Below are 12,988 nucleotides of genomic sequence, written 5' to 3' on the forward strand. Positions count from 1 at the left end.
AAAAAAATAGGAAAATAAAAAAAGAAACCAGTCTCACCTCTTTTTAGAAAGCCTTGTTTCTTTATTCAAAAATGAATTAAATTAAACAAAAGTGAATCTCTTTGGTCAACTGAGATATTTTTCCTTGTTAAAGTATTACTCTTTCTTACCTACAGTTACGAGCATATGATTTTATTATTATTATCTTTCAAAAGACAAAGGTAGGTGGTCAGTTTTCTTCTTTAACAAGACTCTACATTATGTTATTCAGTTTAAGGTAAAAATATCCCAACTATATTTGGACCAATTAAATATATCTACTATTGTACTATATAGCAAACATCTCGATAAATCCAACGGAAAAATGAAAGCAACTCACTTCTGGCCAAGAAATCTTCCAAAAATTTGTCCGAGAATACTCGCTGAAGAAGGATTTCTGGGAAATTCCCCTGCACAGCCAAATCGATTGCCAACCTTATCCAGGGAAGCTCCATCTTCTCCTAAAATTTACAAAAACAAAAGTTGATTATAATCCTAACATTATGCGACAATTTTTTAAGTAGGCAATAGTCTATTTACATTTGAATTTACCGTACAACGATATGAATGTATCAATGTTACTTTTCAGACAAGTGAAACTAACTTACAGCTTAATTTTTTACTGTATACACACAACATTAAACTCAATCCACATACGGATGAAACAATACACTCTAATCTAGTCATAAAAAAATTAATAAAACTCCACACAACTTTATGCGTTTACAAAGATTCAAAAGGACTTTGTACGTAAATATCTATAAACATACAATGATATATATATATATATATATATATATATATATACGTAAATTTAAAGGAAATTTCATACAGAATGCAAACCAATTTACATCTGCAACAATGGAAGATGCTGAATAAAATGTAACGTATATTGTCAACTGAAATGAAATTTACGTACGTACAAAAATGATTTTGCAATAGGTTAATGCTTAAATTAATTTATAATACAGTTTATCGATTGGTTTGTGTACAGTATGGTTAACTTCATTAAACCGTTTTGAATGAAGTTTTGCAGTGTCTCTAATGAGATACAGTATTGCTATACGCCGTTTATTACTTTAATTAATTCAATTCCCGTTAGTGGTTTTCTTGCACGCAACCAATCTTCAAATTTTCGATTGGATCTATGTGACGCACTATAACATGTAAATTATTTCCATAATTGTACATTTTCATCTCGTCATTAAACACTACCACTGTTCATTAGCCCAACCTTCATGAGCTTTGGCGCACTCCGCATGCTTTAGCATAGTTCTTGTGTAAGTTATGGTTTCTTGACAGCTTTGTATAAAGTCGAATCCATGTATTTCAATCCAAACGAGGAAATGAACAATTGGTTGTTGGATTATACAATGTTTGATTTATATTTAATTTGAACTGTGTATTCTACTTAATATGGCTTTTGAAAAAAATACACCTATACATTATTGGACTTGAAAGAGTGTGGACGTGGGTTTTTCGCTCCATCGTATGCCATCGGTAGTGCGGGAGAAACGTGTCATAGAACACTCCTATTTGACGTGCGGGACGTTAAAAGTGTCAAGGTGAAGTGTGTGAAGTGTGTAGGTGGTACCCCTCCCCAAAAGGTGGGTTATCACAACTTTGTAACCATTCATGATAGAGGTTTGGCGACTGCACCGAATGAAAGAGCGGGTCCTAGAACATAAGGTATGTGAATTTTATTTAATTTTACCGGGACATAAAGACGCTATAAATTTTTAAACTTTTAACGTTATATTTTATTCCTTGAGTGAATGTTTTAAAGTCGCGTCTTTCAGTGACAAGAATTGAACATTTTAACGATTAACAGGAAGCGAGTGCGTTTATTGACTCTTAAGAATGCTGAACAATGATTTTATGTTACGATTGACTGCTTAATAGTGTATTTATTCAGTTTCGACTTTGACTCATAACTAGGCAACCCCTTGATCGTTGTGCAAGGGTGGCTGCATAACATTTGAGGCGTAATTGCTTCATATTTCATACATATTTCATATTACGTGTTTGTGTTTTACAAAGATATAGTTCTTATGGTAGAACTGACTTGTTGTTGGGCAATCCGCATGGCTTAGGGGTAAGGTGGGTTGCATAGTATTTGAGGCGTTTAATGAGAAATTGTATAAACTGTATATTATAATATTGTTACTTCGCGTTGTGTAAGCAGCCTATAGACAACCCGCATTCCACTTGAGTGGAGAGGGTTATCCGTAAAATTAAGGCGCTGAGTTCTTCCGAAGATGGTCAAGGACAGAGATAAATCGCGTCTCAGGGATGAAAGAACAGCTAGGGGAAGTTTCGGGAGTTATGAAGAGATGTTGGATGCCCAACTCTCTCAGTCAGGGACTAAATCACCAAGGAGGCAAAATGATTTAGCACCACCCACTTTAAGTACGAGAGACACAGACACAGATGAAGAAGAGGAAGAAAATTGGAAAATATACGAACAATCACTAAAGTTCATAGACAATATGCTCGAATCAGGGTTGGCAAAAACCATGGTTTTTATTAAAAAAACCAAAAAACCCGATTTTTTTGGTTTAAACCAGGTTTTTTTGGTTTAAACCAGGTTTTTATGGTTTAAATGATTTGCTCTATATATTCATATCATATATGGACAGAAATAAGTTTGTTTCGCTTTGATGTTATTATGCAACAACCGGGTTATGCTGGAAGGGGTCACATAAGTTTAAAGCGGAATAAAAAACGCTTCTCGAGTTATATCCGAGAGAAACTGTCCTTCATTTGAACTCGGAACCAGGACTAATTGGCCACAAATGCGATACGTCTGCCGACTCACTCACGAAGGAATCCTGATTAAAAAAAAAAAAAAAACGTTGTACTGATCTTTACATGCTTCTTAATATAACTGTCAAGAGTCATTTCAGAAGGACAAAAAGATAAACAGTTGCACAAGTGAAACCATTACACAGAATTCCATATGAACAATTTCAAAGTACGACAGACTACAGAAGAACTAATTTAGTTCAAGTTAGTTAACAACGACTTTTATTGGTCCAAATAAAAGAAATACACCGACTTAATCTGCATATCAATAAGAAAAGTGAATAAAGATACGAATTATGAGAGTCCACTTTGGCTCAGACTCATTTATACATAAATAGATATCAAAGATACTTATTTCACTAAATGCCTCTCGTAGGGTCTGTATGACCCCCCCCCCCACACACACACACACAAAAGTACGGCATTTTCGATGTATTTTATCGATAGTAAACATTGAAACGAAACAATATTTAGAATTTTTCTTCGATTGCAATTACACAACAATAATAACTACAAAAAAATCACAAAATAAACATTTATCAACTTGTAAAAAAAAAAAAAAAAAAAAGGTTGCTTTTGTAGTATAATCTTTTTGAGTAATGAATGGGGAATTTAGGTCTGAATATAATACGAATAATATACGGGAGTGAAACGTGATAACCCACAAATGTGTGTTCGTCAAGATTTTACAAACACTTACACTTTTCCGAACATTTTTTTTGTTTTTTGGTTTAAACCATGGTTTAAACCACCTTGGTTTAAACCAGCCAACCCTGGCTCGAATCAAGTAAAGTAGGCAGGTATAAAATAGAAACGTTAAAGAAGAAATATGCGGAATGGCTAGCATACCAATCAAAACTGGAGGGTATCATTACATGTTTAAAGGAACAGGTAAAGGAATTAAAAGAGGAAAACGACAAACTCAAAAAAGAAAATCATGAACTGAAGAATAAGCAGAATTTTATACAATCAAACCATGACCAATTTCCAGCTTTGACATATGCCGAAGCTACCAAAAATGAAGATACATTACGAACAAAGACAATAAAAGAAGCCGTTAAGAAACAACACCCGGCAATCTTTCTTAAAGGAGCCAAAAAAGAGATGGATGCTAAGGAAATTCAGAAGAAGCTGGCTACAACATTCAATCCTGCAAAAGAGAAAGTTAAAATAATGGCAACTAGAGCAGCAGGAAACACACTTATTATCGAGACCGCCACAAAGGAAGACTTAGAAAAGCTACAGAAAAACAAAGAACTACTGGAAGAGTTCAAAATGGAACAAAGAAAGAAAAGAAATCCTCAGTTTATAGTATATAATATACCATCAACGTATTCCGATGACTTCCTAATTGAGACGCTCATTGAACAAAACCTGGAAGAGAATGAGAAAGAGCAAGCAGGGAAAGAGATGAAGGCTAAGTTTCGAACTGGCCCAAAAAATGCAGCTAGATGCCACCTAGTTCTCGAGGCCCCGTTTAACATTTACAGGAAGTTAGTACACAACAAGCGAATTTTCATTATGTATGAGTCGCTTTCGGTAAAGGAATTCTTAAGCGTAGCAAAATGCAGCAAGTGTAAGGATTATGGACACATAGCACGATATTGTCGTGCACAGGAAGTCAGATGTGCCCATTGTGGAGAAGAAAAACATGAGAAAAACGCCTGCAAGAACCTGGAAAAAACAAAAGTATGTGTCCCCTGTCAAATCAGGAAGAAGAAATGCAACGCAAAGGTTGAAAAAGACTCCTTGACGTATAAGTATTTCTACAAAAGGGAGGTAGCCAAGTATGATTATGGCGGCGGAAACTGAGAATAATATGACAGAACAGCATACAAAACAAGCGGAGATAAGCGACAATATCAACATGTCAAGTAGGAGAAACAAATTAGAAGAAGGAAACAATATTTCAAAAATGCAAAGAGACTCATTAAGAATGAGAGATTACAATGTAAAGAAAAGTGAAGAAAAGTTTCTGAATTGGGCTATGAACAATATACCTGACGTAACGGTGGGAAAAAATATTCCAAAACCCCTGATTGTGGAACCAGGAACTATCGATGTACAAATTGAAGGAATATGCATCTTACACTTTATAAATCCAAATTTCAAGACTTTCCCGGCAGGTTTTGCAAGAATTGTAGCCAATTCTCACGAAAAATTTGACATTACAAAATTCAAAGATCTCGAAATACTTGATGGAAAGGGAAAAATAATAAAGGCGTTATATAGCACAAACATATATGGATGTAGTTTCATACACGTTGTTTCATGTAAAGAAACATTTTTAGAGGATCTAGCAACAATTTTGAATTTCTTCGAGAAAAACAACGGGTGCTTAACATATAAGCAAATAATAATTCCGGCAATAGGCATGGGTCTATGGAGAAAACAGCCTAGGGAGGTGCTGTCTGTTTTTCAAGATTATTATTGTTTTGAGAGTCAAAAGTTCGTTTTTAAAATGATAACAGATAATACTCATATATATGTTGAAGTGGATTGGCAGCTGAGAAAGTTTGATTATAAACTAAGAAAACCAGATACTACATTACGAGAAGAGACCAGTGAATTGTTGGAGAATCATACTTCTAAGATAACAATGAAGAAGAGTAAAGATGTCGCCACACAAATAACTAGTATAGAAGATCTCAAAGAGGGTACATATGAGAACAAGGAACAACAAATAAACAAGGTAAGAATCGTGGAAAGTGAGAATAATAAATCACTAGAAGCTGCTGAAGCGGAAGGCACAAACCAGGATAAGAATAAAAATCTTAGCGATCTTCAGGGAGGTGAAAGGAAGGAACTCTCTGACATCACAGAAAATAAATATCCCGGAATTTTGGGAATTTTTAAGAGAAATTGGAAGAAAAAGAACACGAATAAAGTCAGTCGTAATACTACGTTGGATTCTGGAAACTCTAAACACGAAGAACGAGAAGCCCAGAAAACAATCATGAAGATGGGAGAAGCTCAAAACAGCAGCAGCTGTAGACAGTCTTCAAATCAAGATGGACAAGAGAGGATTAACGGAACAAATAACACTGATCCTGCAAATATATATGATAACTTTGAGTTAACATTAAAACTCTCCAGATTAGAGCAGTCTGCAATTTTAAGATTAGCCTTGAGACATATAATTCGCAATCTGAAGGAAAATGGAAATCAGATAGTCTTTCCTTTCTCACAAGACGAGGATGAAATGGAATTAAGTCTGAATAACTTGCCTACAAATCCAAGACAACTTCTAGAGCTTGTAGACATGGCTTATGCAAGAAGGAATTTAAATTTAGACTTGAATAGAGTTTATATACATTTTGTACGACTCTACGGCCGCATTATATACAATCACAAAAATGATTGGCCCAATTGCTGGGTTAAAACCTACCATACTTAAGTTTTATGGATAATAACCTGAGAATTTTACAACTAAACACGATGCGGTCTGAGGTCGTTATGGAAGAAATTATTCAAACAAGTATAGAGTGGAAGATTGATATCTTATGTCTACAGGAACCCTATTTTAAAAATGACGAGTTTGAAACTCCAAATTTTAATTATAGAATAATAAGAGAAGATAGACAAGCACTTGCTTCAATAATAGTTTTAAACAATGAACTACAGATTTTAAATATTGTACATTTTTCAAATAAATGGACAAATTGTATACAAATAAAATATGGTTTAATAGATTTTTTATTGATAAATTCTTACTTTCAGTATTCACATCCCATAGAACCATATATAGAAAACATAATGTCAATTTGTAATACATACTCAGAAAAAAGACTGTTAATATGTGCAGATGCAAACGCTAAATCAACTTCTTGGAATTCCAACGTGTTGGATGAAAGAGGAGAAAAGTTGGAAAACATGATAAACGACCTAAATTTAATTATAATAAATCAGCCTAATAATCCACCGACATACAGAAACAGGAATGGAAACGAAACGAACATTGATGTAACACTTGCGTCTACAAACTTTATAGAGGTCATCGTTAACTGGAAGGTATTAGACAGTGAAACAACGAGTGACCACCAAATAATAAGATTTGATATAATTAAACCGGACAACAGCATGAGAAGACTTGATGGGCATGGTATATCTTATAAGATAAAATGGATCGATTGGGAAAAGTTAAATAAAGAAATTCGTTTGCCAGACTTAAACTGTGTTAATGAAAATGAACTAAATGACAAAATAAAAGAAATAGGTAATTCAACGTTGGAAGCAGTTAAAAAATCAATAAAGAAAAGGAGTAAAAACAGGTCAAATGGTACAACCTATTTTTGGAATTTAGGTCTACAAGTGTTAAAAAGGAAATTAAGAGCGAAGAGACGACAGTACCAAAGGACACAAGATCCATATTTAAAGGATATAAGATTAAATCAGTATCTTGAAATTAAAAATGAATATAAAGAAAAACTTAAAATAGACAAAAATAAGGCATGGTCAAATTTTGCCAGGGAAAAACTAAGCATGGACCCATGGGGCATGCCTTATAAAATAATAACAGATAAAGTACAACCGTCCTTGGTGCTGTCTACTATGAAAAAACACGACGAAACATACACAAATGATATGAAAGAAACAATGGAATACATAATAGATACGTTACTCCCCAATGACGACACATCAACAGACAATGACGAAAACAAGAAGGACAGGGAAAACTATATCAACTATAATCCAGGTGAACTCTCAAATCTAGAAGAAATAAAAACTAATAATGAGGAGATAGAGGAAATTATAAAGGATTTAAAAAGTAACAAAGCGCCAGGACCAGATGGCTTGAAATCCGAAATTGATAAAAATTGCAGACAAAGTTGGGTACCATACTTGGTCAGGTTATATAACAAATGTATTGAATTAGGTTCATTCCCAAGAAACTGGAAGAAAGCCAAATTAATCATGTTGCAGAAACAAAAAGCTGGTACGATTACCTCTCCCAAGTCATATAGACCAATATGCCTCTTGGACATTTTAGGCAAAATACTAGAAAAAATAATAGCTAAACGAATAAATGCTAAGCGAGGAGACTTAAGCAAGTGTAAACTACAGTTCGGTTTTAGAAAAAATAAGGGAACGACAGACGCAATAAATAGACTTTTGGATCTAATAGAAAGAGCTAAAGGTATAGGAGGAAAGTACACTCTCGTAATTTTTGTCGATATTGCTGGCGCTTTTGATAACTTATGGTGGCCGGCCATGTTTAAAGAATTGCAGAACCTACAGATTGACGCAGGTATTCTACGGTTAGTCAAAAGTTACTGCACAGACAGAGAAGTAACTTATTCAGCTTCTAATATGGAAGTAAGAAAAAACATAACAAAGGGATGTCCACAAGGATCTATATTGGGACCTCTGCTCTGGGACATCATGTTGCAACCAGGATTAAAAAGCATAAATAACTTAGAAGAAATAACTGGCTTAATGGCTTACGCAGACGACATAGCGTTAATCATAAATGGAAAAAGCCGAACCGAAAGGAACTGGAAGCAAGGTCAAACCTAGTTATGGAAAAATTATTGAATTGGTGTAAACTTACAAAATTAAATATATCTCCTGACAAAACAAAATACATGTTAGTTAATGGGAAATTGGAAAGAAATCCTATTATAAAAATTGGTATTAAGTCCATTTCCAGAGTAGAAATTTTTAAATATCTTGGCATATGGTTGGACCAGTTGCTGAACTTTGCAGTCCATATAAATAAACAAAAAGAGAAGATAATCGGAATTGCAAATAAAATTTTTTATATAATGGCAAGAGACTTTAGACTGTCGGCAAGGCATTGTCTAACATATTACAAGGCAATATTTGTAACAATCGCTGCTTATGGCTCAAGTTCTTGGAGCCACAGACTACTAGAAAATGTTCAAATAAGAACAAAGGTAGATATAGTATTCAAAGAAGTATTTTAATAAGAATGACCGGGGCAATGGGTACTACACCTGTGGAAGCCCTACAAGTTCTTTTAGGCATAGAACCCTTATATCTATCAATACTGAGACAAGCAGGTCGATATTGGCTGCAAAAGGGCAACCTAGTAAAAGTGGAAAGAATATTTAAACACAGAATTCTCACGAGGGAGGAAATGGACAATTATATAAGGAGGAAATGGCAGGAAACTTGGACAAATAGCATCAAAGCCCGAAGATTATTTAATATTTTTCCTAACATTGACCAAAGACTAGAAATGGGAGATCTTCATTTTAATAAACACATGACACAATTTTTAACCGGACATGGACTATTCAAAACTACATTTTATAAATTAGGACTTTTAGATAATGACGTATGTGATTGTGGAAATATCCAAACACCCGATCACATAACCTTTTACTGTGAGAACATTACTCTGTTCGAAGATGACCACAATATAAGAGCACATCTAAGAAATGATTTTGAACTAAATGGAATACAGGAAATAATAAGAGACAAAGAAAAAAGACTAAAGCTTAGCAGTCTGTGTAGCAAAATATTAGAAATAAACAGAGTGCAAATAAGCCTTGACTTGGCAAGAAGAAGAAGAAGATAAAATTTCTGCATGTCTAGGGAAGATCATAAATATAGCCAAAACAATCTTAGTCTAATAACCAAGTCCTTGGTGTTTTGTGTGTGTATGTGTGTGTTTATCAGTGTAGTGTAGTAAGGGAAATGTAATGGTGTAGTTGTAGTATTTCAGTGTTTTATGGTGATCTAAAGTGGAAATATGAAGTGCGGAGGACCGTGTAAAAAAGTAGATAAAAACTGAAATGCGGAGGACCGCCAAAATTAGGAAGTCTATAGGTACAGTAATACAGGTGAAAACCAAGTGTTATTAATAACTATAATAGAATAAGGTTTAAGGTGAAAAACCTAATAGTCATACAGGTAATGAACTATAAAATAAAAAAAAAAAAAAAAAAGAAATGAAATGAAAATAGAAAAGTTGAATTCAATTCATAGATAATTCATACAGGTGAGATCACCTATGTTAGTCATGTTGTAATTGTAGTGTTATGAGTACTGTGTGTTTGTAAATTGTGTTGTATCTATGTTATCATGTATGTATTAAAAATGTTTCTCTTTTATTTCCAGAATAAAGGATACGTATATAAGAAGAAGAAAACTAAGACCTGAGATAAGCATTTTAGGACTCAGGTCATAAAAGCCCCACCCCCTAGCACTTGGGTATACAAAACGAAAAGAGAGATGAGATAAAAAAAAAAAAAAAAGGAGAGAGATTATCACAGAGTTAGGGGCAGATGCGTCTGCTGGTAAGTCCGTAAGAAAACGGCAAGAGCAGGGGTAGTGGAGGAATTAAAAAATAAAAAAAATACATTATCACAAATTAGTACTATAATCTAAGGTACTCATTGACTACATAGGAGCTCCCTTGTGGCTTTAAGGTTAGTGCGCTCTTCTTCGACGCAGAAGATCCGGGTTTGATTCCTGGTGGGAGTTTATGTGGTTCGGATCCCACGTTAAGCTGTACGTCCACGTTTCATATAGCCTCGGTGCGCAAAGGGACGCTGAACTACAAATCAACCAAGCAAACAATGAGCATGTAGTACCTACATTAATACAGACCTATCTGTTACTTTTCTGTGAACTATTTTAACACTAATAAACTTCATATCCTCGTCAGTAACCTTGTGTCCAACTGTTTACTAAGCTAAAACAGAACTACTGACCTCTAGAAATATTTTGTTCTTCATTAGAGCAGCGAAAATAGCGTCCCAATACACTGGGTGGTAGTTGGCGTTGGCGAAGGCTCCCACAAATGAGAGCAATCGAGCTGCAGAGGCTTCTTCCAGAACACGGGGATCGTTGCATACTAAGTTTCCTATATAATCCAACAGACTAATATTTACATGTCCCTGAAAAATGTATTTACAAATAAATCAGAGAATTCTTTTAAATAATTACAAAGATAAAAAAAATCTAGCCATGGGAAATATTCAATAGTACCTGACTAAGTTAGAAAAACCTTTTTTTCATTTTTTTGCTACAGATGCAAGAAACATATGAAACTAATAAAAAAAAGTGAAATGAAATTTTAGAGTTTTACGTCCCACGATTATGCCGGTTAGGCTAAAGGAGACGATGATAATGAGTAACGAGTGAAATGGTGGAATGAAGAAAGTGGGAGGAAACGGGAGAACCCCGAGAAAACCCACGCACACGGTGTTTGTCCACCACAAAGTTCACTTGGCGGGGTCTGGGATCGAACCCGGGACCCCTAGCACCAGAGGTGAACGCTCTACCACTGAGCCACCGCGGCCCATGAAACTAATAAAGTAATGCCTGATGCAGGGAATCAACACAAACTGTAAATAATGACCCAAACAATCCTTAAAGAAGACGATTTATAACAAATCTTCACAGGCTATGTATTTTCGCCAACGACGCTGCTGAATCTTTTGGAAACAAAGAAACAAAACTAAATAACGTCACTCCGCTGTATGTAAAATTTATATTTTTTTAGTCAGAGAGAAAAACAAAACGAATGCATGGTACGTTTGTTAGATGGAATAAACATATATATATATATATATATATATATATATATATATATATATATATATATATATATACTAGCAGAATACCCGGAAGAAGAACACATTTCGTTTCGGGCGTAAAGGGGTGGATTTGGATTTAAACGGCATCGAAAGTAATACTGTTCGTCTCAGCGACCCCAAAACTAGGGATTCGATACTAATATCGGTCATTTTCGATCATTTTTAAATATCTTCCCTCTCCCCTAAGCTGCACTGTCCAAATGAAATGATAAAAAGCATCCCAGACCCAAACCTCATTTATGTTGAAAATTTGATCGAGATCGGTAGGTGGTTCAAGCGGTGCGAAGTCTCAAACATAGTGACTTTCATTTTTATATATACAACTGCTCAGCGCGCATTATTGTTACCATTTTAACACAAAACTAGCTATGCGTATGAGTCTTTTAATACACTCAGCGGAAAATGATACGAACAATTTGGCTTGAACATCACTTGGCGGGTTGTGTTTTATGACATAACTGCCCCCTTAAATGAAAGATATCACATAAGAGTCTTTATAAGTAAATACTCTACAACAAACTGCTTCTGTATCTGTAAAAACAGCATTTTGAGCAAAAACTGCACAGTTTTCGGAGGCACAGGGACGATGAGTAAAGGTGAATAGAAACATAAATAAGGAACTAAAGTAAGCAAGGGAAAAACACAAATTACATATTTGTAGTGTGATTGTGTATACAGGGTGTTTCAAAACAACACCGACAACGTTTGGGAGATGATTCCTGACACCAAGATAACAACCTGGGTGCACAAGTGCTTCCTTTCGGAGTTATAGGCTGCCGAAAATATGAAAAAAAAAAAGAACTTTAAATGTCCATAAGCTCCAAATCTATGGGACCTACTGCAGTCGCGACAAGACTTCAATTAGGAACTAGTATGTGCCCTATCAAAATATCCAAGTTTCAAAATCCTGTGGTACTTTCGCAACAATTTTTACAGTTAGTTGGTGAGTACTTCACGTTATATGCCCGTAGCCAAACTCCCTGTATAAAAATTGTTGTGGGAGTATCTCAGGATTCTGAAACATGGATTTTTGGATAGCGAAGTCTTGACCCGACTACGGTAGGTTCCATAGTATTGGAGCTATGGACCTTTAAAGTTTATTTTTTTCATGTTTTCGGTAGCCTATAACTCCGAAAGGAAGCATTTATGCATCCATGTTGGTCTATACTTTTTGTCTTATCTTAGTGTCAGAAATCTCCTCCTAAACGTTGTCGGTGTTGTTTTGAAACACCCTGTACAATTGTATAGAAACGTACATCACTTGTAAACATGTATTTCCTGTTTAGCTTTTTATACGTTAGTGCATTTCCATTCAAATTCACTTGAATTATATCTTTCTCACCTTGAGATTCCAACAAAGATGGACTAAGACAGCACTTTTTCTTGTTTGAGGGTCGTTCAAGTTACTATCGTTTATAATGATATCCTCTGATTTGACTTCACGGATTTAATTATAATTCTGAAACATGAATCTATAACCACATAATAAAAGTCTGAAGTATGCAAATTTGACTATAAAAGACTACTGGAACGATTTCAATGGATCTTAAATTACGTCTTCATTGAAATTACAGAAACGTTGTAGGTTGCCTTTG

At 34.8% G+C, this 12,988-nt stretch overlaps 1 protein-coding gene across 2 annotated transcripts in view; it reads right to left on the bottom strand.

Moving 5' to 3' along the window:
- Window positions 1-12,988, bottom strand: part of LOC145663932 (uncharacterized) — a 58,448-nt gene that overhangs the window by 16,794 nt on the left and 28,666 nt on the right. For both annotated transcript variants that reach the window (XM_081730140.1, XM_081730141.1), the window contains exons 5-6: window positions 10,506-10,691; window positions 359-479 (exon numbers count right to left, since the gene is read on the bottom strand). In XM_081730140.1, coding sequence (XP_081586266.1) covers window positions 359-479; window positions 10,506-10,691 — 307 coding nt within the window. The remainder of the gene's footprint in view (window positions 1-358; window positions 480-10,505; window positions 10,692-12,988) is intronic.

The sequence above is a fragment of the Thermobia domestica genome, chromosome 11 (genome assembly GCF_964235325.1).
Source record: "Thermobia domestica chromosome 11, izTheDome1.hap1.1, whole genome shotgun sequence".
Taxonomy (NCBI): Eukaryota; Metazoa; Arthropoda; class Insecta; order Zygentoma; family Lepismatidae; genus Thermobia; species Thermobia domestica.